The sequence below is a fragment of the Oryzias melastigma genome, linkage group LG17 (genome assembly GCF_002922805.2).
Source record: "Oryzias melastigma strain HK-1 linkage group LG17, ASM292280v2, whole genome shotgun sequence".
In the NCBI taxonomy this organism is placed as follows: Eukaryota; Metazoa; Chordata; class Actinopteri; order Beloniformes; family Adrianichthyidae; genus Oryzias; species Oryzias melastigma.
Genome location: NC_050528.1, coordinates 19,412,348 through 19,438,026, shown reverse-complemented (window position 1 = coordinate 19,438,026; position 25,679 = coordinate 19,412,348). Strand labels below are relative to the sequence as shown.

The following is a 25,679-nucleotide window of genomic DNA, read 5'->3' as shown; positions in this document are numbered from 1 at the left end:
AGAAAAACAAAAGGGAAATTATTTTTTAAGGCTCAGATTGATGCTTGATTAACTTCACTAAATAGTTAATAGATCATTCAAGAATATTCTTATCAGAGTTTGTTTTTTGGGCTCATGAAAGCTTTAGGAAATGACCCTCATCTTCTGCTGCATGGAATGAATCTTTGGGTTTGGAAAATACATGGTCACTATTCATAAAATATATATTTATTTTTAAATCAATGCAAGAAAATATTCATGGGTCTTGAATTATATTATATTTCATATATATATATATATATATATATATATATATATATTATAGATATATATTATATATCCGTCCATTACGCACACACAGGTGCACGTGTGCAGGCGCGAGCACACACAGCGAGCCTCCATGGAAAACTGTCATCAGCGGACTCAGAACCAACTCAAAAATATCTTAATATTCAAGGAGGATAATCACACCCAGACCAGATGTTTACTGAAAGCGGGAAATTCTAGAGTCCTCTCACACTTTAGCGCGCTCCTGGTTCAAAGGCGCAGAGAGACAGACTGACAGTCCTCATGAAAAGTGATCTGTTGTTCTTAATTAAAAAATAAAACTCTTCATGTTAAGCAATACTCCAAAGTTATTTAATAAATGTTTAAAAAACATGATCGGAAGTGATTTGGATGGGTATGGATCACCAATTGGTGTATATCGGTGTAATGTTTTACTTTTTTGGAAGGTAGTGAATCACTAATGAAAAAATAAACAAGATTTCAAATAATCTGTGGTCATATTTGTAATGGTTGCCTCTAAAACTTAACTTTAAATTAATTTTATGTATTTATTTGGGACAGTGCACATGTAATGAATCCCGCGGCTATTTTTTCTTAACTGTTTTACTCTAAAATATGTTAAAAAATAATATTAAAGACACAACAGCACAAATCATACCAGGAGGAGTGGCTTATTAACTTTCAGCCGAATGTTAAGGACAACCCCCATCTCCTTGATCTCGTACAGTCTCGTCGTTCGCCCTCATCTCAGGCGCCTTTCTCCGCCCACTCCTGCAGCAGTCTCGCCGACGATGCAGGCGAGGCGCTGGGGGATCTCAAACACACCTAATGCATTTCCAATGGGGGACCTCATAGCTTGCTAAGTCCATTATTTTTACAGTCAATGGTCTCAACACGCGCTTCGCAGAAGCTCCTCCTCTGTCGTGTTATTGATTTACAGAAAGACTGAGACGCGCTGTGCTCAATTCGTGAACTTTATTCTTCTTCTTCTCACATAGCACCCAAGCAACATTATCCAACAATCCACACACTAGTCCGCCAGCTCCCCCTAGAGGCTCCTCCTTTCATGACACTCCCTTGACACTGGTTTAACCCAAACATGGCTAATACCACAATAATTAGAGTAAGAGACATGTTTTACAAATATTGATTATTAAATTTGTGAAAGCCAACAATTTATTTTATGATTTTGAAGATGTTTTATTTATTTATTTATCAATTATTTAAATTTCATTGAAACAAATAACAAATGATTGAAAATGCCACAAAGTTCTGTGCAGCTGAAATAAGTTAAACATTTATGCTGGAAAAGAATAGACCAGTTACAATATCTCTTCATAGTATCTGATCCACATCTCTTCATGTTGTCCCTGGATTTAGTTTGAGCAATCTCTCTTACTTTTTTCTTCCTTTTCATTTTGTGGTTGTGTGTTTTCCTGAAGTCATGCTGCTCGTAGATCCAGGAGTGTACATCGGCACTGTCGCTGACCTGAACGACAGCCAGGCGCTTTCTGCAGCTTCTGTCTCTCACATCCTGTCTGTGGACTCTGTGGATCCTGGTCCTCAGCTTCCAGCTACAGGAAGCTTCACCACAAAGTGGATCAATGCTTTAGATGAAGAGACGTCTGACCTGCTCAGTTACATGGACGCCTGCAACGTGTTCATTGATGAGGCTGTGAAAGGGGGCGGGGCTGCACTGGTTCACTGGTAAGAAAGAGTCAATAATGGCATCATTATTCCCTTTTTTTGTTTCTCGTGTATTCTACCTTGAACCTCTGCAGTCATGTTCAACTTCATTTTGTCCATTATGACATATAAAAGCACAAAATGCCAAAGATACTTAAAAAAAATGTTTTTGCATGTTAGCCAAGCAGGTCGAAGCCGCAGCGCCACCATTGTGACTGCGTATTTAATGAAGAAACACCATCTGACCTTCACTGAGGCTTACCGAAGACTGAAAAGTGTCAAACAAGAGGTGCAGTAAGTGTTTGTCAAGCCCCTCTCTCCCTGCAGATAATAAAAGTTTGTGTTGTAGATAGTGTTGTGCTAGATTAAAAATGTATATTTATTTAAATATTTTTGTCAGCATTATAAGTAAGAAAATAGCTGTGGAAATGGACATTTCATGTTGATGCTAATATGTTTTGAGAAATTACAGTAAAAAAAACACTAAAAGTTCTTCTAATGTCCGTTCACATTTAGCCCATAAAACACAAATTTTCCCTTAAGAATAAAATTATCAAATGCGGAGAACAAATTTCTCACACATAGGTGCTTGACAGCTTATGGGATTTTTAACTTTCATTTAAATATGCTGAGCCAACAAAAATATTAAAATAGATACCATTAATGAAGCAATGCGCATGTGTTACGTGTCGCCAACATGAAGTTTTGTGCTCGGTCGCATGCAAATATGTGCGAATAACATCAATCTTACGGAAGACTACAGACTTAGTGTCTTTTCACCAAATACGGAACATTTAGAAAATTCAGAAACTTTCATTTAGAGTCATAGCAAAATCCATGTAAATGTTTTAAGTGATAAAACTGCTGCTATGAAGTTAATTAAACAATATATAAGTAAAGCAGTGTTCCATGGGGACTGTTTTCATATTCTTTTTTTAATTAGTTCAGAAAAATAAGTTTGTGAATAATAAAAAATGTATAACACCTGATAAGTTCATTGTTATCCATACAGCAGTAGAAGATAAAACAGTATTAAAAATGTGAATTGTATAGATAAAATGTGTTTGTTGTGTGTTTCAGGGTCAACAGGGGTTTTGAGGAGCAGCTGCAGCTGTATGAGTCCATGCTCTGTCAGGTCGACACGTCTAGTGCTTTGTACAAACAATACAGACTGAACAAGATTGCAGAGAGATATCCAGGTAAATCAAACCTTTGTTGTGGTTGAATACCAGTAGATTATTCCTCTCTTAAACCTTTGTTTCTTTTTATATTTGCATAAGCAGAGTTGCAGCAAGTCCCAAAAGATATTTTTGCCAATGACCCCGCCCTCTCCAGCTCCTCCGAGGTGTCATACAGATGCAGGAAGTGCAGGTGAACTGCTTACAAATATTAAATATGACAATCAGAGTGCTTGAATTATCATAAGATTTTTATTCTAAAGAGTTTTAGGGCTTTAATGCATTTTAATTGTATTTTCTGACATCCTGTTTAAACAAATGTGTCCAAATTTCCAAATTTTTTAAGGTAAAAACAGATAAGACGGTGAACTTTGGGGCTAACGTCCACTTCCTCTTCCTCAGACGAACTCTGTTCCGCAGCTCCAGCATCCTCAGTCATCCTGTAGGTGACGGAGCTTCAGCCTTCAGTCATAAGAAGTCCAGCAACCTCTCCGGTAAAGCTGCACACACACCAGGGATCTGATGCACACCCAAGAACACACTAAATGTGCATTCTAGTACACATATTTAGCTCATGGTGTTCACACAGGACAAGCAAAGAGAGGCTTTTTGTTGGTTGGCACTTCCGTGTTTTGACAAGGACGCTCCTCACACGTCGCTACCATATCTGAGATTGATTATAGTGCAGTGCTGCTGCAATTCAGCCTGAAAAAGTTCAACCGATTGAACATTCAGTGATTGATGAATGCCTGATTTGTATGTAGAGCCGGACTTGAAAACCTCTGACTGAGCCTCTTTTCATTCTATTTTTTTTCTTATACTAAAAAATATTTAGTTGTATAAATCAGACAATGTTGACTGTGTCCTTCATAAACAAATATTTTTTAATTTGCTAAAAGAAAAACACCATGGGGCTGCACGGTGGCGCAGTGGTTAGCGCTCTCGCCTCACAGCGAGAAGGCCCCAGTTCGACTCCCGGCTGGGACCTTTCTGTGTGGAGTTTGCATGTTCTCCCCGTGCATGCGTGGGTTTTCACCGGGGACTCCGGCTTCCTCCCACCGTCCAAAAACATGCTTCATAGGTTAATTGGTGACTCTAAATTGTCCCTAGGTGTGAATGTGAGAGTGAATGGGTGTGTGATTGGGGCCCTGAGACAGACTGGCGACCTGTCCAGGGTGTACCCCGCCTTCGCCCTTCAGTAGCCGGGTTAGGCTCCGGCACCTCCGCGACCCCGAAAGGGACAAAGCGGTCAAGAAGATGGATGGATGGATGGAAAAGCACCATGAATTTGCTTGGGTAAAGAGATACAGTTGCAGAGCTTAATGTTGTGATCCTTAAATAAAATACATTTGACAACTTTATTACAATGAAAGAAGTATTAATATTCAGGTAGAGTTATTTCCAAGTCATACTCTTAAAAAAAAGTGACAAATTGTCCAGGTTACAGTCTTGTGATGTATTTGGATATGTATCGTATGGCCAGACTCTTACCAGTAAACACCCCTACTGAAAGTTGTTGTAGAAACTTGCGTAGTTACACATGAACACAAGAGTTTTCAACACAAAATCCTGAAACACGTATTTATGCGTGTTTGCATAGACTAGTTATTGGAAGTGTCTGCTTGGACAGTGTGAACATAACTTAATGCTTTCAGCACCATTCACATACTTGTTTCTTTGTTAGTGGGTGGTACATGTACATCCATTATTTATTGATTATGATATTTTCTAGAAAAACAAATCATTTTTTTAATAAAATAATGAATGAATCGGTGTGTGTTGTTGTTCAGGAGAGGTCCAGTGTACGTCGTACTTCATCGAGCCGGTACAGTGGATGGAACAAGCCTTACTTGGAGTGATGAACGGACAGGTAGAAACATAAAACTGTATCGTTTATTTTTATTGCAGCAAAAATGATCTTTTGGCTCGACCAAAGCACTGGATATTAGTTAAACAAGTTTATGCCTAAATAAAGCTTTTTTTTTATTGCGTTGAGATAATAAATTATAGAGAATAATTATCCTATGGTTACTTTAAAACTTGATTTCAATGTGTACCGTATTTTCCGGACTATAAGTCGCGTTTTTTTTCATAGATTGAATGTCCCTGCGACTTATACTCCAGTGCGACTTATATACGAATTTTTAATGAGATGAGATATGGACCGTAAGTCTAGAGTGCCCTCTTATGGTGATCTATGCAATTACTTTATTTACTTTAGTTATTCAGACGTGACACAGAGGACAAAGAATTTAAGGGATTTAGTGATATGGAGTGAGATTGTGTGCAATTAATTACAGTAAAGATACAAAGTTGATGAGTTCTTGAGGCTATAGTTAAATAAAACTGTTATGTTATACAAATGCTACACCTTTTCGTTTTTTTCATGATACTAATATGTGTATATATGTTGACACATATTCAGCCTGTTTTCTATTCACTTATGAATGCTATAACTTACCTTCCAGGATGATGTAATATCGTTTTTTTCAACCAGTTTGTAAAATAAATTACTTGAAAAAAATGCGACTTATACTCCAGTGCGACTTATAGTCCGAAAAATACGGTAATTATTATTCTCTGCATTAAAATGAAATTGTATTTTGATAATCAGTGAGTATTACATATCAGTTACATGATGTAAGATTGATGTAACTGTTTACTGAAATCATGCAATAGTGTTTTATGAGATTAATCAATAATCAACAAGCTCTTCACTTTGCTATTGGGAATTAAAAAAAAAAAAGTAAAAAAAACTTGTATTTGATGTGATCAGAACCAGATTACATAATTATGCAAAACTGTAAAATGAAGTAACTAATTAGGGATGGGATTATATAAGTTCGCTTCCTCCCACTCCTTTTCAATCAATAAATCAAACTCTACTGACTTTAGTTAATAATTACAAAAATCAATGAACCAAATGTGACATAAGTGTGTTTTGTTTTTATTTGTTTTCTATTTTCTAATCAGTACATTTCATTATTTCTGTAATGAGTTTGAAATAATTGTGTTTTGTTCTGAATTTTTCATAATCTATGCTTGAAATAAACCAATCAATCAATCAATCAATCAATCAATCAAATCAATCACATGTTGTTGTCGTTTTCTACCATCTGTGTTTTTGTTTGTGTGTTTAGCTGCTCTGTCCAAAGTGTGGATCAAAGCTGGGCTCCTTCAGCTGGTGTGGGGATCAGTGCTCCTGCGGTCGTTGGGTCACGCCGGCCTTCCAGCTGCATCACAACAGAGTCGACGAGATTCGACAACTCAACACAACAAAATAACACAAAAACATCCACGCCGCTCTGCTCCTTTACAATGTTTACTTTGTATTATGCTGGAATTAAATGTAAAAACATGTAAAAAATTAAAATGTGTTGTATTTTTTGTAAAAAAAAAAAAATAAACATAATAAGATACATCTGCAAAGTTTACCTGATTTTATACTTTTTTTTTGAAAATCTGTTATTTTAGATTTTTTAAAGTTTGGATTCTGTGTGAAAAAAGAACTGTCGTCAAATACGTTTGAGGATGTTCAAAAATTGTCCATTAATGTTAAATTACTGAAAGTGAAATATATTATTTTATGTGTAGATGATCAGATTAATGCAACATTCATCTAACAGACAGAAGGAAAAAAAAAAGTCCCCCAACACGCTCTTCGCAACAAGCTCTCATTATATTCCCATTTTGGTTATTTATTTAAATGTTTTTACAATAATAATATGCAGGAAATAACCATAAGTGGACTTCAGCCACATCACTTCTTTAGACTTTTAAAGATGCTGAGATTTGTCTCAAAAATGAAGACCAGTTGATGGCGTCTGTTCTTCTACAGATTTGGTATCAAAGTATATGAACCTATTGGTGAATCCAACAGCAATGGCACCAATACTTGCAGGATTGTAGTTCTAACCACCATAAAACAAGTGTATCTTGCTTTAGTAGCCTGATCAGTACTTTGATTTTTATAACTTTATGAGTCTGAGGAGATTCCACTAGGTGGCAGAAGACTTTCAGTTCTGCAGTTTCATGTCTCATACTTTTCATCTTTCTTTTTAACATTTCATATGCAACATTAGAGAACATGAATTTGTCTTTTTATCGATCTTGCCTGTTTATACAGTTAGACACAAGAAATACAGGTCCTTATTGAGGGTTTTTTCATTTTTCTTTTGCCTCAGGTATGAGGCAGGGCTGGAGCTACAGGGGCTAATACTGATTTTTGAGTCAGTATTAGCATCATTATTGACAAAAAGAAATCATCAATATACGCTTCTTTACGCATTAATAATTAAATAATATTTTTAAACTAAGTAAAATCAGTAATAATAAGTATTTTTGATCCATTGATTCGTAACGACCACCCATTTTGGTTGTTTTGCCACCTTCCAGGATCTTCTGCCCCCATATAGAATGTTCTGCCCATTTTTCAAATTGTCGACTACTGTTGGTCTAAATTGACCATCCAAACCAGGAATGAGACATTTAGTAGTTCAAAGGGCCCCATTTATCTGAATAATATTGCTGAAAGTTTTCTAAAATATGCAAGAATAACTTTTAGTCAGAGCCAACATAAATACATGGTTGATATTGTAGGTTTTTATGTGTTTTCTAAAGAAATCTGTTTGTACAACATCTTAATCTGAGGCCTTTTCTTTGCTTGAGTTTAATTGTAGCTGCTTTAAAATTATGACTAAAATGACCCGTTTTCAGTAAAGCTGCTTTAGTTTTTAGAAGACAATTTAAAAACCTAAACTAAAATGAGAATTATGTCAGATGTGGTGTCTGCACACCTTCTACTTGTGGACTTCTGCAGAGAATGATGTCGCTCCAGGCTGCAGCTCAGCAGGAATGCCCGGAAAACTGGAGCCACATGCTGGAAATTTAGCGCAAAGGAGGAGGTGGACTGTGACTGACTGCCAATAAAATGAGCTCTAAAAAAATAGAGTCAAGTGAAAAAATGTCCAGAGAAGGTAAAAGTGAAAGACTTCAGTGCTAATAAACTCCGCTGTTAATATTCAGTGGACTTCCTGCTTCACAGCAGAAGCCCATTGAAATTCAGAATCCTGCACATGCTGACAGCTGTAAAGCAGGACAAGTCGACAAGTCTACTAGTCTTTTTACTTCAGTGCAAAGAGGGAAATCTTAATTTAGATGAGCATCAAACCAATAAAGCAAACAGAAAAAACTTTATTAGTAGACTTTTATTACAATCACTATTTAACCCCTTAATATCTGTTGTCTCAAATATGCGACAAACCCCTTCGGCCCCAAAATGACATAAATGTAGCATCAGCTTAAAAGCAAAGACGTGATTTTTTTATTTTTTATTTTTATTTTTTTTTATTTTATTGCTGGAAATAAATTCAGGATGGACTAAATGCTGATTTTACAGAAACACGTCAACATTTAGGACAACTGACCTCAAAAATCAAAGCTGCAATCCTCAAAACAACCATTACGGACTAAATGTAATCAATCAATTCAATCAAATATTATTTATAATTTAAAAGCCAAACTGGGAAGATGTGTTTCATTTAAATTTTAAGTAAGATTACTTTTTTTTTAAAAGTTCACATATAAACAGTTCTGGTTCAGTCTGATAAAGAATTACACTGTTTAGTGTTCAGCATTTCATCCAAATTTTCATCACAAAAAATATTTTGTTGCTACTGTTGTTAGCATAACTTTATCCGGGTTCTTTTGTTGTGGATGCTTTAAAAAATCTAAATTGATAAAAGGACCAGATTAAGGGCCTAGAAATCATCATGGTGCCTCTAAGAGATGCATACTTTGACAGATATTCTTTTTTTACACAAAGAAGTGATTTTGGATGACTCTTTTTGCTGATACAGTCAAGATTAGAGACTGAAAAGTAATCTTCATCATTTGTTAAAACACTTGTTATAACGTTCGTCACGTCAAATAGGTTTCTGTGTCTTTCTCCTCTTACTTTAAGATAGATAGATAGATAAATAAATAGATAGATAGATAGATAGATAGATAGATAGATAGATAGATAGATAGATAGATAGATAGATAGATAGATAGATAGATAGATAGAAGTGCCATTGAATTGCAAATATGAATCTAAGAACAGCAGAATCATTAGTATTTTAAGAAACTCTAGTGGTTGTTATTATAACGTACTGACTGCTTTGTTCCCTTATCAGTAAATGTTAAAACTATGACTTTATTGTCATCTGTGGTTATTGACAGTGTACATTCATGAACATTTCTTTAAATATGCCAGTAGATGCAAAGCTAATTTTCAACATAGTAATAATAATAATAATGACAGTAATACAAAATTTAGTAAGAGTTTGAGAGTTCAAATAGGATGGTTTCTACACTTTTAGTAAAAAAATTGACATGTCAATTGATAAGTTAAAATAAACAACTTAAACAGTTAAAATGTAACATGCATCAAACACTGAAATATAACATTTACATTTTCAGATTCATGCAGTCAATTGACATTGCCTCTTCAAGAGTGTGTGCATTTTTGTGTGGATTTAAACAAAATTTTAAGTTTCTTCTTACATGTATTAAAACTTTGGTACTTTCTTAGGGTGAGGGGTACACTGACTGTTCCAGATGTTACTGCTCTTTACAGAGAGAGCAGTTCTCTCTGTTGCAGTAACTGATCTGGTGAGATGAGACATGACGGTGAAGTTCCAGGACAGCAGGAGCTCTTTGGTTAAATCCTCTGAAGATGTGCAGCAGTTTGTCGACTAATAAAACAGCTAAAATAAAAGCAAAGGCAGGGATTTGTGCTGGGATTTATAGACTCTAAATGAAGCTGAAAACAAAATAAACTGACATTTATATGAGAATGAAGTTTGAAAATAGAAAGTTACATTCACAAATGATAATTCAAACCTAATCTTTCTCCTCCTAGAAATTAAGTATTTTCTCTGACTCTGTAGACATTTCTAATCTTGAGATGAACTTCTGTTCATGAAACAAAAGATCCTTTTGTTTTCACTGTAAAGTGTTATCAGATCTCCGATGGACTTTGTGAGAACAGCTGCAATCATTCAAAAAGCTTTTTATTGAGTTATTTTATAATCCACCTTAAGCCGGATCAGAGCTTTAAACAAAGTTAAGAAATGACTGTGATTGTTAAAGAGCCTTTATAGCATGCTTTTCTCAAGTCTTTCAGAGTAAACTATATCCATAAATGTGATCATTGACACACTAAAGAACAATTTATTTATGAAATATTAGTTTTTTTCGTGACTTTTATTTCCTACCCAGAAATAAGAGGATTCGGCCTCGGCATCGTGTCTGCATTTGGCTCACGAAAATAAAGAATATTCAAACTTTTGCAAAGATGCATGTGCATACCAAATAGCTGCTTTTAAAAGCCCTAGCCATCGCTACACTGGTTGTAGCGATGGCTAGGGCTAGCGACTGAGCTAGCTGAGCAGCAAAGTTAGCGACTGACCACTGCTAGCTGAAGGGCCAAGTTAGCGGTTGAGTGGCAAAGCTAGCGACTGAGCACCGCTAGCTGAGCAGGGAAACTAGCAGCTGATCACAGCTAGCTGAGGGGCCAAGCTAGCAGCTAAACACTGATAAATGAGCGGCGAAGCTAGCGGCTGAGTGGTGAAGCTAGCAACTGAGCACCGCTGAGGGGTGAAGCTAGCGGCTGAGCACCGCTAGTTGAGCAGGCAAACTAGCAGCTGACCATCGCTAGCTGAGCGGCGAAACTAGCAGCTGGCCATCGCTAACTGATCACCAAAGTTAGCAACTGAGCACCGCTAGCTATGCTGCAGACACTCTTCCTGAAAGGGGCGGTTTACAATTTGTGACATCACCTCGTGAGAATCCGCAGGTTTATATGGAAATGCTCAGAAATGCTTAAATGGATCAAAATATAATTTTGGGGTTGTTTACAGTGAGGAATGAACATTACAATATACTCAAAAGCTTAAAAAGTTGTTTTTGCATGGTTTAGTCCCTGTAAAACCCCAAATCTCATTGAGCATTTTTGTCTAGTTTTTGATGGCTCATTTGGGTTCATGCAGGACTGACATGCAAACCAGGGTTTGTATCCCAGGGGGCGCGATGAGCACAATCCAGTGTGGGTCCCTAGACAAGACCCTTCATGTTAGTGCATATAAGTGACCATGGGGGGGCTGTGTCTGGGTCTCCCTGTGTTGGTCCCCAGCCCAGATAAAATGTGTCAATAAGACCATCCGGCATTAGAAACTCTGCCAAGCTAAGTGTGCAGATCAGGGAAAGCTGATTCACTGTGGCAACCCCTGATGCGACGTGCTGAAAGATGAACAACAAAAGTAATCTTAAACAATTAGAACTCTCCACAATTATTCATCATGGTTTCTCTAGTAACTGAACTTGGCAACAGCAGAAGAATGATGATTTTGCTGAGGTGATCCATCACATGGACAGCATCTATTGGTAAAAAGCATAAGCTTCATCCAGATGTTGAATTAGTTTCACTGTGATACAGCTTGTAACCTGATCTAATGAGACGTTTCATGGTTATAACAGATGGAGGAGCGCTAGTGAGTTACATAATGGAGGAGGTGAGTCACGTTTAAATCCATGACCTTGCTAGCCTGTGGTCTGTGTGTCTGGTCTCACAGGAAAACCAGGCAGGATTTCTACTTAAAAAGTAAAAAACGGGAGTTTCTGCTCAGACTGGGATTTCAGGAAAGGTGGTTTTCACTCATTTTGATTTGTTCTATTTGTCAAATTAACATCTTTGGGGTTAAATTAAGGTGTTTTTAGCTTTGAGCTGTTCGCTTTTTCTAACAAATGACTGCAGACAGCTATTTTATCAAACTTATTTTCCTCCGGGTGTGATAAACGTCTGATTTCCACAATGTATTATGTTTCCTCTGAGATCTATCGAACTCAGCTGCTGTTGTTTGTCACCTTCATCCGCAATCATAAATATCTTTCTGTATATTCTATCTTCTGGCTTTATTTGTCCCAGTCTGTGTGGGAGTAACAAACCAGATGTTGAAGTTCAGCGTCTGGTTTCCACATTGGCTCCTTTCACCGTCTTCCTCTCCCATTCATCTCTCAGATTCACTTGTATTTCCTCTTGATGATTTTTTTTATCCCCCTCCTCCTCTTGGCTTGCTTTTTCTTGCTGATCATTCTTTTTCTTTTATGCTTTCTAATAGTCCCTGTTGAAAACTTGGCATAGATGTGTCAGAGAGCAGCTGATGAGGTGAAAACATTACATAAAATAAATAATTGCAGCATTTATAACTTTTCATGTGAAATAGTTTAACTCAAGCTTTTCCATAAACCTAAAAACTGCAGAAAGATGATTCCTCATTACATTTTTTTTGTCTTTTATAGACTAGAAAATAGTTTCTCAAGTCAAAAAAAAGAGCATATTCCTTTGCTAATGGTGCTGAAACTCTCATGTGTTTTTAGGCTGGAGAATTGTCCACGCACCATAGAAAGTTAATTGGGTTCACCAAATAAATTAGGTTTCAAGTTGACCTTTTACTTTGAAATCGGAGAGCTAATACGCTCTTTCACGCTCTTCCTCCATACTTCCTGTGACCTCTGACCTCCAACCTGTGCTTTGCTCGTCTCTTCCGTCTTCCTGCAGAACATACTGTTCTTCTCTGAGCGCTCCTTTCCTTTTTCGACTGTCCAATATCCTACTTTGCTGTTTTTCTTATATGAACCAGATCTTGATCTCTGTTTCTTTTTTAACGTTTCCTTCCTCGCTCCTCTTTTCTCAGATGTCGAGCTCGGTTGGAGTCAGGAATGTGGGGTTTAGATACGGCTGCTATCTTTAAACCAGACCTTGTGTCTGCTGAAAACCCCTAAAGAAGGCTTCTGTGATGCTGGACCCAGACTGCAGTTGCATCCAGAGAGCCTGCTTGTGCATTCATGTGTGCGTGTGGTCCTCCAGCTTTCAAACAGCAAATGACTGAAAGTTGTTGTTTTTTTCCCAGCATGCCATGGATGTGAATGTGCGTCTTTATTCTGCATCCTACTCAGCGGTCAGCTACACACACATAAACACCCCACCACATAAGCATGAAGGTTACCTCTGATGTCATCTGCAGACATCTAAAGGGGTTAGAAACCACTAGAATTCATGTGCAACTGGATTCATTTTTATTTTCAAATTAAAAGCATTATTTTCTTTTTATATCTGGCTTACAAAATATAGACATCCATATTTAAACTCCCTAAGATACTGTCCTGTTAACTTTAACTGTAATAAATATATTTTTACAAAGTTTTACATTTACACACATCCTAAAGAAATGTACCCATAAAGTCAGAAAAACTGGCAATGGTCTTAAACCACTTGAGGCTCTCTAACTGTACGATCTGTGTGCTCCCAGTCCCAGCTCGTCTGGCTGGAGTGTTTTCCATCCTGGGATCCTTCCAGTTTCTCTGCTCGTTCCAGGAAAACTAAACCAGACCTCACAAGTAAAGTCCACAAAGAGCTGGACAGCAGAAGATGAGGAGAAAGAGAGAAAAAAAAGCATCAACACTTTGATGTTTTAACTTTTTATTATAAATTAACAAAAGCGTAGAAGTCATCATCGACCTTGTCTTGAATTTTTCCAGCCCAAGTGAACAAAAAGAAAAATGTAAATCTGTGAAAAGAAAAGGGATTGACCTCCTGCAACAAAGGTTTTTAATAAGAACAGTTTGTGGATAGTTCCAAATTAGCAAAAATGTGACAGAAGAAGGTTTTAAACAATTGATTCATCCCTAAAATGAAAAAAAAAAAAACATTTCACAGATGGTGGAAGTAAGGATTAGAGTTCAGGTTTTACAGTCGGCACTCTGCCACGTCTGTTTTTCCTGTTGTTATGGTCCTGTTACAGTTTACAGGTGTTTTCTTCTTTTATGAAGACCAGGATTTTGTTTCAATATTAAAATCTGAACACAATGAAAAGTAATTAGCAAGAAGATCTTGTCCAGACCAGGTAAAAGAATTATTTTACAATAGGGGGGCAGTCCAGAAACACAAGTGTTTGGAGGAAACTCCTGAACCTGCAAAGAAACCTTGACGGGGTTCACTACAGTGTGAATGCACGTGGACAGCATCAAAAAGTGGTATGAAACAAAACAGAACAAAAAAAAATTCAAGTGAAAAAGCTCAATCATTAAATTGCTGAAAAATGTTTACTTGGCAAACATGTTGGCATGAAGAGGTGGATGTAATAATCAAAATATGCTAGAAAACTAGTCAAACATGCTAGTTTTCTTCGTGCAAATTAAAAAAAATGCTGATCAGAGCTTTTTTTTGGCCAACACTGCACCCAAAGGAGCAGGTGCTGCAACTGCATGACATTTCCAGGCAGTGGGGTGCGCTCAGTGTCAGAAAACAATAAAACCCACTGAATAAAGACACGTTTTCCTTAAATGACTTTGTAAGTTTGTGAGACTTTCTTAACATAAAATGCCTCAAATAACACCAAAGCTCCACTGAATCCTTTGATGTCGAGTTGAAAACTTCTTCTGGGTTCAATTTAGCACAAAAATTCTGATGGAATGAGTTTCCAGAACCGTACTTCAATCACCAGTTTCCAAGTCAAGTGGTGGAGACGAGCACAATCATTATTGGTCAGTGTTGGTAAATCGTCTTCTGAGACGGGGATTGGCAATTTTGACAGAGGTTAAAGGTCAAGACTGTTGGGATTTTTAGGGTTTGTGCAAGGTTCCTTATATCAAGGAAGTGGTGATGATGTAAGACTATTTCTGTTTTTGTAGAACCACTTTGGGACTTTGTTTTTTCAATCTGAGCTGCCTCCATTCAACTAACAAGACTAAAAAAATCAACAGGAGTTGATCTTCCTCATTCCCAACAGAAACCCCTTGAATCTCTGGAGAAAATCGCTGTAATCCTTTGCTCTCCTGGTGTTTTTGTCCCTTTTTTCCTTTTTGAAATTGTTTTTGAGCCTCTGCTAAATAAAATTAACCACCATTTCCTTCATGTTAATAAGCAAAGATGACATCATACATCATCTGATGTCCGTTGTCCCAGGCGTACAGTTTCTTGTCCAGCGGGCAGTAGTCCAGCTGGGAGGTGTGCGTGTGCATGTTTGTGAACGCCAGGCTCGGCACCGTGTGTGTCAGCGTGTGTGTGTCGAAAGCGTAGGTCACGTTGGCAAAGTGGCGCTCCATGCTGTCCACTGCGTACAGCACGCCGCACACCAGGAAGGTGTTTCCGTAGCGACCGCGCCGGAGACCCGTCCGAAAGGTCTGAATCGGCTGGAGGTCTCTGGGATGGAGGCGGATGAGGAGGATCACTTCCTGGTGGAAGCCCTCCGTGTCCAGAGCGGGGTAGAGCAGCCACAGACCCAACTCATCCACAGCAAACTCCACCTGGAGAACAGGAAAAGGATCCGTCAGTCAGAGAGGAAAAGGATCTAAATCTATGAGATTCTGTTAAACCGGCAGATTTATTGATACACAGAAAAAAGTAAAAACGTTCATTCTTTTAGATTTAGACCTATAATAATTATAAAAACAGTATTAAAGACCCAGTATGATCAAAATCGTTTTTGGTTATTAATAATTTTCTGTGGCATTTTTCTAATTATAGATGAAATACAGTATATATATATATATATATATATATATATATATATATATATAAAGAAAATTAAGCTTAAAGTTGTAAGCGAGTATATCTTTATTTAAATCTACGGCAGGGCATTAGGAACACCAATAAAAAATTATTTAAACTCATAATAAAATAATTAGTTTAAAAGTCATAAATGTATTATTTTTTCTTGTAAATTTACGACTTTACACAGTATTTTTTGGATTGCTTATAAAAATGTTCCTACTGTTTTTGTGTTAAATTAGAGATCTGGACCAGATGTTTGGTTGTTTTTTTTCCTCTAATTGTTTGAGATGGAAAAACCTGTTAGTGATGTAAAAATAAAGGTGTGTTCTAATAAGAAAACTTCGTATATCCACGTTTTTAGTTGAACTCTGATCTTTCACTGCACCACAATGTCACAAACTTAAATGAAAATACCTCAAAATGAGGGTTCTCACTGCAATTATTAAGTTAGATTAAAACTAATTATTTAGATCAATTAGTCACACACGAAATTAATGGCATGACAGCACTAGAATGTACCACCAAACAGAAGCAGCAAAGGCAGGGCTAGATGGACAGAAAGAGCCACTGATGGCTGGGATGGGTCTAAACGTGCTCACCTCAGTCTGTGTCTTATGAGATTCCTCTTCCAGCAGGGAGTCGTGCAGCGTCGTCCAGCCAGACACCAGCCTGTGTCTCAGGTCGTATCTGATCACATCCCTGCTGAAAGCGCGGTTGTAGTAGAAGGCTCCATTGAAGACAGTGTGGCCCGTTCCAGTGAAACTGTAAGGGAGCTTGTAGGAATTACTCGTCTGACCTGAGAAGAAAGAAGAACAATGACTCCATCATTCAGGAGCAAGGTTTTCTGTTTTTCATTTATGATCTATTTTAGTTGAAATAATGTTAAAGAATCACCAGAGCAGCATCTATCCATGTGAAACAACAGACTAGAGCCACCTTAACCAGTTATTTTTCTGCTTTCTCAGTTTTAGATTATAAAAGCTTTGATAGTAAAACTGCTTCATTTGGTTTATTCAGTCTTGTTTGCTTCCTTAAATATAAGGTTTATTTTTTTTTATAATACATATATATAAAGTACCAACTAACATTTGGGTCTTTTAACTGGCATGAACACAAAGACATAAGAGAAAAAAAGTTGTATTTTTCTGGGTTGCTACTTCTTTAAGTTATGAGATGTAGTCATATTTTTTAATTAATCACTTAATCTTTATTTATATAGCACTTTTCATACCTGGTAATACAAAGTCCTGTTTTATCACTACACTTACCTTTTGTTTTTTGTAATTTCTTTGTTTTTGTAATTTTTATGACTCCATATTTACAGACTAAGTAAAAGGAAATGCAGTAAATTTGTAAATAGCAATCATGCGTTAAACTAAAAAAAACTGTTAGTTTTAAATATTGAATATTGCATGTTGGACAGAAGATTGGAGGAATAATATTTAAAATGTTTGTTGTGTGACCAAAAGAAATAATAGCCTTAAGTCAATAAATAAAATAATTGATTAAAAATGTTTTTCAATAAAGCAACAAAATAAATGAAGAGCTGTTTGTAAAATATTGAAATAAACTCTTTAGCAGAAAACATGAATTGAAAAAAATCCACAGATCTGCCTCAGACCCTCTAAAGAGCAGGACAAAGTCAAGTTCCATATTCTATACCTGCTTTAAAGGATTCCATGTCGCGAAACTCCAGCAAGGTGTCGCCATAGTGACCATTAGTGAGGTAGATGACGTTGCCGTGGCCACGAGCGTCTCTCATCCAGGCACCGTCGCTGAGGCCGAACGAGTTCTTCTGGACCGGTTCAGAGATGCTGGCTACAGTGTCCTTACACACTCCTGCAAAACAACAACATGTGGATTGTGGATCCAGATCTGCTTAAGTCCTGCAGACGCACAGCTCTCCATGTCTGCACACTGATCCTGAGCAAGTGAGATGCATGATGAAGTTTGACTCTACCGGGCTTTCTGGTGGGCTTGGGTTGGTCCGCCGGGCTCTCTGTCCAGCTGAGTCGACTCCTGGATTTTGACTGAGGTGGAGCTGTTGCTGGGCTGATGTTGGTGCTTGAGGAGGGGGTGGACTGCGAGGGGACAGTCACGGAGGGCTGGACTGTTCTGATCTCAGCTTGATGACTGGTTGAAGTCAGCTTGGCTCTTGTAGAGATGAGGTCATCAGCTGGTTTGATGGTTGGTGAAGGCTGACTGTTGGGTGAAGAATCGCTCTGCGTTTTGACATGATGCTTCTGGGTTGTTTGTTTGGGAAGAGTGGGAAGTTGCTGCTTTTCCATAATCAACAGATCTTTTGTTACATTTGTAGGCAAAATCGCTATAAGACATAAAAAAAAAAGTTGAGGTTTCGGTACTTTTTATGCTTTGGTAAAATAAAGCAGTGGACTTACTATTCTTTGCTCTTCCCTTTTTATGCTCCTCTTCCTCCTTATAGATGCCATCCTCCGCCTTATAGAAGGTCACACCTTTGACAAGCACTGTGTTCTTATCTTTGACGGGCTTCGTCTCATTTCTGATTCCCTGCTGGAGCTCCAAATCCGTCTGCTGCTGGATATTCTTCCCTTCATTGTTTTTCTGCAACACAACATCTCTCATATAGAACACTAACTTTATAACATGAAATTCTCTAAATAAATCAAAGTGAAAATCAGTTTGCTTTTAATATCTCTATGATTTTTTTTCGCATGTGGTACCTGCTTGTCAGTGATTGCAACTGTTTCATTTTTAGCTCCCGAACGCTCCAAATCGCCCGTCTTCTTTTTCTTCTGCTGAGCCTTCTTGTCTTTTTCTTTGGGCCTTTCCTTTATGCGATCTTTGCTTCTTTCATTAACATTTTGTCTGAAAACCTGAAATTCACAGCCGACATCAAAAGTGAGGTTTCATTGTCATTCTGCACCGTTTTTATGAGCACAACTTACAGAAAAAAAACAAAACAAACAAAACAGGGTTCAGGGACACATTGAATGTCATATGAAAAGTTCATTTATAATCAATCCACTAGTTAATCTTCCAAACCAGGTTATTCCAGTCTGGGGTCAAAGGGATGGTGGATACATGCACCCTGGCATGTTTTTGAATGGTGGGAGGAAGCCAGAGAAAACCCAAACAAGCACAGAAAGAACATGCAAACTGCACACAGAAATACTCCACATGTGATTGTAATTAAGGCCTTCTTTTTGTGAGGTGAGAGTGCAAACCACTAAACCACAGAGTAGTCCTCATTTGTAAATCATAAATCAGTTAATCAGAAAAAAATGTTCTCTTTTTTCTCCATGTATATTTTCAGAACCTTTTTTGTTGTATTTTCCTCATTCTGAACATTTATTTATTAAGTCCTGTCATGCACAAATCTGCTTTTTTAGTCAATTTTACTGTGTAAAACTTCCCTTTACATAAAGTGCATGCTGATTTTATATGTTTTATTAACTTTTCCTGAGGGACTTGGCACCTACCTACTCAGCCCAAAAGAAACCAAAAGCTGGTTCACTGATTTATTGTGCTTGAATGACCAGGAAAATCTATAAGTTTTTGTCAAGAGGAACCCATAACAAACAACGACACCACTGATGTAGTATTCCATACAAAAGAAGGCCCAACCAGGTATTGTGCTCATAGAACTGAATCTTGTGATGATGGATTTTATGATGAAAACATCCTTTGTTGATTGTGTTGTTCCTCCTCCTCACTTCCCTCCAGAGTAGTGGGAGAGATTTCAGACTCCAGGTGGCTCGTCTTTAATCCTGTTCTTGGCAGTGGACCTCAACTCTGGCTCACGTAGAGAAACTGGATGGGTATCATGTATTTTTTCTACCACGGAGCCATGCTGGCCCAGACCGGCTGACATTTTGACCTTGAAAAAATGGTAGCACCACTTCTGGCGCCTACCTTCTCCATGTTGTCCACTCGCGTCAGCAGCTTGGTGGTAACAGAGTTGAGTTTTAGCAGGTCAATCCCATAGAGGGAGCCTTCCAGCAGGTCAATGATGGTGGCCAGCTAGAGGAACAAAATAAATGATTAAACTAAAAAAAAGTACAAATATCACTTAGAAAACAGAAAAGATCAACAAGTGTTTCTACCTTGATGTCATCTTTGCTCGCTTCCTGTAGTTTCTTGAACCTGTATTCCCCCTCGCATGGGTTTACGGCTGAAGGCGGAGCCATGCACTCACACTTCTTGCAGTCCGTTCCCTTGGTGATCGTCTCCACAGTGTAGAAATCCTGGGACAGCGATGGTGAGTCGTGCTCTCCAATACGACTGCATTCCGAGCGTTTGATTGGTCGAACGACGCAGCGACACACGCAGTCCGACCCTGACGACACCGTTTTTACTTTGTCGTAATCATTCAGCAGCTAAAGAAGAAAAAGAAGCAGGTATCCTGTGTTAAAAACAGCTTCATGCATCAGATAAGAGAAGCTTAAAATATTCAAACTCCTGCTTTTTGTTTGTCTGAGTGGCAGCAGATGGGATGTGTGGCTGCAGCAGCGGCGAGGTCCTGGAAGAGGAAAACTACAGGCGTTTACTAACAGGCTCTTTTTTTGGTTTGGAGATCTGAATAATATTATGTAACCATCTGCCAGAGGGATGCAAACTATTACCATAGCGTGGGAGCACCACAGGTCTGTGTCTGATGTTTCCCATAATTTTGGCTAAACTGGGGATTGGATTAAGTTCAAAGGAAAACTTAAGTACTGACCCATTTTTCAAGGGAGAAGTGTTGTGAATACAAAAATCCTCAAATTCTACTTTTTTTTACAGGAAATGATACGTTATAGGTTTACAGTTCCAAATCATCACGTCCTGCAGGGACAAGCTCTCTGTGTCCTGCTGTGGCTTTCATTTGACGAAGTAGATGGAAAGATTTACAGAGGAGATATAGAGTAACCACTGACACATTGTTTGGAGGCAGAACTGTTGACACATGGGGACTGAGCGAGGCCTCCGAGGGGAAAAAAAGGAAAGTTAAACATGCAATTTGTTCAAATCTAGCTGTTGAAAACCTCAATCGATTTTAGATCTGCTTCACGTGGCAGAGAAGAGATAAAGCCTTTGTGCAGATAAACCCGAAAAAACCTGTTTGTTTCAGTCTGTAAAATGAAAGGGACGATGACTGACACTAACCCACACATCCATAAATTCAACTGAACCGTTTTGTTCAAACACCGTGTAACATGGATCTGCAATCTTCACCTGTCATTCGGGGCAATTTCTTCCTGACCAAAACCCAGTAGGAGCCACAAAGTCTTTAGGGAAATCGGAGACTGATTTGTTACTATTATAATAAATATCAACCAACTCATATTTTTTTTTTGCATAAATAAAACATAAAAGGAAAATTGCCTTTTTTCCCAAGATAATATAGATTCTAACTTTTGACAGAGGTTCACATCGCTTCCTTTCAAAATAAAAGACGTTTTACATTTAGACTTTTGGGCCCAATCCAAATTCTTTCCTTCTACCTACCCCTAAATTTACATATCATTTTATGACTTTAAAAAGGTCATGCTACAACAAAAAGTAATTAATTACATTTAAGTGTAAACTTCTGTGCTTACTCTCTCGATGGAGGGGTCTCCATGCCTCCACTTGGAGGGTGGGATCTTAAAAAAAATATTTCTGACACCACTTCCTCTACAAATGGAGGGGTAGAGAGATGAGGTATGGAGAATGGAAGTATTCAGATTGGGCCTTGCATTTAGACATCTGTTTTTAGACTTCTACATTTAGACATTTACATTTACATAATGTCAGCAAAGATTAAAAAAGGAAGTTTTTTATTTGCACGTAATTAGGGCAATGTTATGGTTATGGTTAAACTACATGCAGGCAATACAGCAACGTGCCTTTTGGCTGCATGTATTATTTGTGGCCAAAATAAATTTCCATCAGTTTTGGTTCTTAGTTACATATACAAACACATGCCAATATCATCAATCTAAAAAAAAAAAACAACGTAACTTGCCATTCGCATTGCATCTAAGACAGAAATTTGACAATCTAATAAGCCGAGATTAAATCAGAGTTAATTAAGTCAACCTCATCGTCAATTTTAAACCATAAGGAACACATAAGTTTCTTGAATTTTTAAAAAATAAAGATTCTGCTGTATAATCCAGTGCTTCTTAAAGCCCCATTCCAATTAACGTTTCATCTATTTTCTAAGTGTTCCTTTCAGTCTCTTAATTATGCCGTTTTTAGCCAAACTCAAAAAACATGTTGTCTCCTAGGACATAGGCCCAATCTGAATTCTTCCCCTACCCCTTCTGCTTCTCCCTACCACTCCGATTGTAGGGGCATTTGGAGCTTTAGTGGTGTCTGAAATTGTTTTTTTTAAGGGGAAGCCATTGAGATTTAAGACTATCCATCCGACAGGTGGGAGGGTGATCCGCGTTAAGCTGTGCCACGGAAGAGAAATGTATTTCTTCAAGTTGGTGAGCTATGAGGCACAGAAGTTTACTTTTAAATCGAAGTAATGACTTGTTTTTTAGTGTGACTTTTTAAAGTTATTAAACCAATGTTGTTTTAGGAGCACTGGAAGCAACGCGCTAACCTATATGAAAGGCTGATGTCATCGAGGGTTAGTTTGAAGACACTATTTTTCTCACAGAAAGATTTCGGATTCAGCAGTTAGTCAGAGTTAATCAGAAATTCACTGCTGAGTTGTGGGTGGGTCTGTAGGAGTGAAGTAAGCCTACCCTCATTTCCCATGATTTCTTTGTTTACACTTTCTCCTGCTAGCTTACAACCCCAGTATAGCATCAGCCAGTCCTGGACTTCTCAGAGGAGGAGGACAATTCAGAGGAGGAGGACAAGACATCTCAACGGCTGAATCAGACTCCAGAACCTCTGTGGCGCTACTCCACCCCCCAGTGCAAAGCAGCAGACATTTCCAATGCTGTCAGTAAGAATGTTCAACTCAACAGATTTATGTCCAAACTTATATAAATATGCATCTAAAAGACGTTTATTTTAGGGGTGTAGGGACACATCGATTGGGCTATATTTCGCGATGTGGCGATACTTGTATCGATTTTAAAAGGCTGACAAGACGATATTTAATTAATTACTTATGAGCTTCCTTCAGCATCTTACTTTTGTTTTGTACATAAATCCCCGACCGCTAGTTAACAGCAGCACACTGAGCTTGTTTGAGCAGCTTTCCAATGCACCAGAACAAGAAGATTTCGCAAGAACCAGTGTGCATTAAATGTTCAGTCACCCTTGGAATTTTTTGTTGTGATGAGACTTCTCATGTTTTACTTTTTTAACATAATCTGAAAAATTGTTCTTGGGATATATGTATCGTATCGCCAAACTCTTGCCAATACATACCGCAACTTTGGAAGAATCTAAACTGTACTAATCTATTTCTTTATTAGAGTCATTTTAAAAAAATTAAAATTAAGCTCACTTTTATAAACTTTTTTAAAAAGTGTGAATGGGGTAGAAAACAACATTTTTATTTTGCTTGACATTTCTGTTTCTGTTGCATGATTATGTTTTGGTTGAGGTGGTTATATAAGAGCTCTGGTCTTCACACTCTCTCCTTCATGGATGTATTTCAGTTGTATTTGTCACTGTAATCCATTTTATGTATGTGCAAATAAAGAAAATAAAAAATGAATAAATAAATAGTTTATTTGCAATGATTTATTTTATTTTATTTTGAAGGGGAAGACGTGTTTCAAATCTCAGAGTGACAGTCCTGGGACACTTAAGCCTAAATTATCTTAATTGTAAGGTCATTTTAAATTACAGTTTACTAAAAAAAATCCTGTAAACATTTTTTTTCTCCCTATGATTTAGCCAAACTAAAATTTTAAAGATGCTTGAAAAGTAATGAGGGATCAATAACGTTTTATCTGTGAGATATTGATGAGAGTGAACTTTAGTAAGGATTACTCACCTGGCTTATAATGTTCTCCTGGTTGTCCAGCTCTTCCTCCAGGGGCTCGGCGGTGGGCTGCCGCTCCCCCTCCCGCTTCTCGCCCCCATCCTCGGTCATCTTTCCCGGGGACGCGTCCTGACTTCCACCCGCCGCCAGAGCAGCACAGCAGCAAACCAGCAGCAGGCGCCACATTCTGCCTAATGCCGGCCGGGAGAGCAGACTGCTGTGTCCGGACATGCGTTTTGGGGACAAAATATTAAGAAGGTGTGTCTAATATGCAAGTAAAGCTGCGCACGGAGTTTAAAAAAAAGACCTTTAAAGCGTTTAACAGCTTTCAAATTATACTGGTTTAATCAATAAAACACAATCATCCCCGACTAACGACACGATTGTATGTCTTCTTCTTACACAGCACAGGTTAATCCAAAACCGGGTCTGACCCGAACCAGACTGCTTGCCGTGAGCTCAGTGTACATTTAAACTAAATGACTGTCAGCCAATCACAAGCCGTTTCCATCTCTAACAGAGCAGCTGATTGGTCAAAATATAGCTCCCTTTAAAATGATGCTGCAATCAAAGCTTTTTTTCTTTTCTTTTTTGCTTTTGCCTTTTTTTTAAACTATATTGCAAAAATGCTAAAAAGCATAAAGTAATATGTTTTTTGAAAATAAGAAATAAAAAAATGATGTAGATTGGGAACTTTCATACACACAAAAGGCTAAAAAGACAAAACATAAATTAAAAAACTAAAACTATACACTATTTAGCCTTCTAGTATTTAATTTTTCACCCACTTTGTTCCAAATTAATTGAGTGTTAAAGACCTACTCCAATTAAAACTTTTTTTTTTTTTACATGCTCTTGTGGTATTTTTCTCACGATGGAAAACTTATTTAAGCTTGTACCTATGTTTCTGAGTATTACATGACTCAAATCATTGTGAATCAGGAGCAGATGAAAAAATGTAGTTGATGGTGTAAGTAGCAGGTGCTAAAACTCCGTGCTGGAAGCAGATGTTGGTGTTCTTCACAAGTTCCCTGCTCCACTCTGATGCATGCATTTGCAGACAAATAGATTCATGAATGTCTTCATCTTTCTCGTCTGAGCTGGCATCTGGCTCAAAATAGCTGGATAGCTCACCATTTTTCTTGCATCAGTAAAGTGATGTAATGGTTGTGAGGCACTGTAAGCTAGCGGGACAGCATGTAAACATATGGATAATGGGAAATATGGGTAGGCTTACTTCACAGCAACAATCCCGAGCACAATTCAAAAGTGAATTAAAAAAAAAATCTTAGATAATAATGACATAATCATAATTAAAAGACTGCAAGAAATGCTAGACTTTCACTATATTTCACCTTAACAACATGATCTTCTTCAAGTACACGTTTTTACCCTATATCACTTTCTTTTTAGTTCATTTACATCCAGTTTATTTTTTTCCCAAATAGAAATATTAATGAAAATACTAATTGACTAAATAATTAGGTTGCCAATAGAACCACATTAATGCTGAGAACAAAGTGAGATAAAAATATAGTAGCGCAAAGTAAATACATCAAAAAGCATATACCAAAGCAATATAAAAGAAAATATGTACAAGATTTTGTTCTTTGAAAAATAAAGCATACAAATCCATCATGTGTTCACCTTCTGCTAATGTTCTACTCAGTTTAGACTTTTACAAGGTTTTCATGCAGGAGTAACAGCTAAATAGGACATAGAGATTTGCCAGCAAGGGTTTTAAAACAACTGTAAAGTGAAACATTAAACCTTAGAAAGTGAAGCTAAAAACTAAACTCCACTGAGTGGCTCCACGTTGGATTTTACTGTTTTCATATTGCGTTCTTCTGGGTATGAAGATAAGATTCTCTTGTTAAAAAACAATAATTCCATTTTCAATTCTATAACTCAATAGCAGCAGCTTTAAGCCTGCAAAAATTTTTTTTTTTAAATAAAAATATTATTTTCCCTCATATTTAAGTTGAATTAGCATACATAGTAACTATATCAAAAAGTAAAAGTACTCTTTAGTTTTTAAAAAAAAGGTCAAAAG

General features: G+C 37.5%; 2 protein-coding genes across 5 annotated transcripts in view; one reads left to right on the top strand and one right to left on the bottom strand.

Moving 5' to 3' along the window:
• dusp12 (dual specificity phosphatase 12) overlaps positions 1-6,552 on the top strand; it is an 11,819-nt gene extending 5,267 nt beyond the window's left edge. For 3 of the 4 annotated variants that reach the window (XM_024273314.2, XM_024273313.2, XM_024273316.2), the window contains exons 4-8: positions 3,034-3,152; positions 3,237-3,324; positions 3,534-3,625; positions 4,922-5,001; positions 6,272-6,552. In XM_024273314.2, coding sequence (XP_024129082.1) covers positions 3,034-3,152; positions 3,237-3,324; positions 3,534-3,625; positions 4,922-5,001; positions 6,272-6,415 — 523 coding nt within the window. In that variant the 3' untranslated portion in view covers positions 6,416-6,552. Of the gene's footprint in view, positions 1-1,494; positions 1,975-2,133; positions 2,248-3,033; positions 3,153-3,236; positions 3,325-3,533; positions 3,626-4,921; positions 5,002-6,271 lie in introns of those variants that run through there. The other variant, XM_024273315.1, reaches the window with a different exon arrangement.
• Positions 6,553-13,765: 7,213 nt separating this feature from the next.
• Positions 13,766-23,883, bottom strand: LOC112147664 (olfactomedin-like protein 2B). The gene is made up of 9 exons (XM_024274200.2): positions 23,639-23,883; positions 19,812-20,084; positions 19,621-19,728; positions 18,429-18,581; positions 18,126-18,309; positions 17,687-18,052; positions 17,389-17,565; positions 16,326-16,522; positions 13,766-15,479 (listed from the first exon to the last, which is right to left on the bottom strand). Exons 1-9 carry the CDS (start codon positions 23,855-23,857, stop codon positions 15,090-15,092), a joined length of 2,067 nt encoding a protein of 688 aa, XP_024129968.1. The 5' UTR covers positions 23,858-23,883; the 3' UTR covers positions 13,766-15,089.
• Positions 23,884-25,679: the final 1,796 nt, after the last annotated feature.

What these genes read in the sequence shown, in the direction of transcription:
- LOC112147664 (XM_024274200.2), bottom strand. Translation starts at nt 23,857, where the DNA reads ATGTCCGGACACAGCAGTCTGCTCTCCCGGCCGGCATTAGGCAGAATG. An exon ending in CGAGCAAAGATGACATCAAG is followed by an intron (nt 19,729 to 19,811) that starts GTAGAAACACTT and finishes TTGTTCCTCTAG; the next exon opens with CTGGCCACCATCATTGACCT. An exon ending in TTGCAATCACTGACAAGCAG is followed by an intron (nt 18,310 to 18,428) that starts GTACCACATGCG and finishes GTTGTGTTGCAG; the next exon opens with AAAAACAATGAAGGGAAGAA.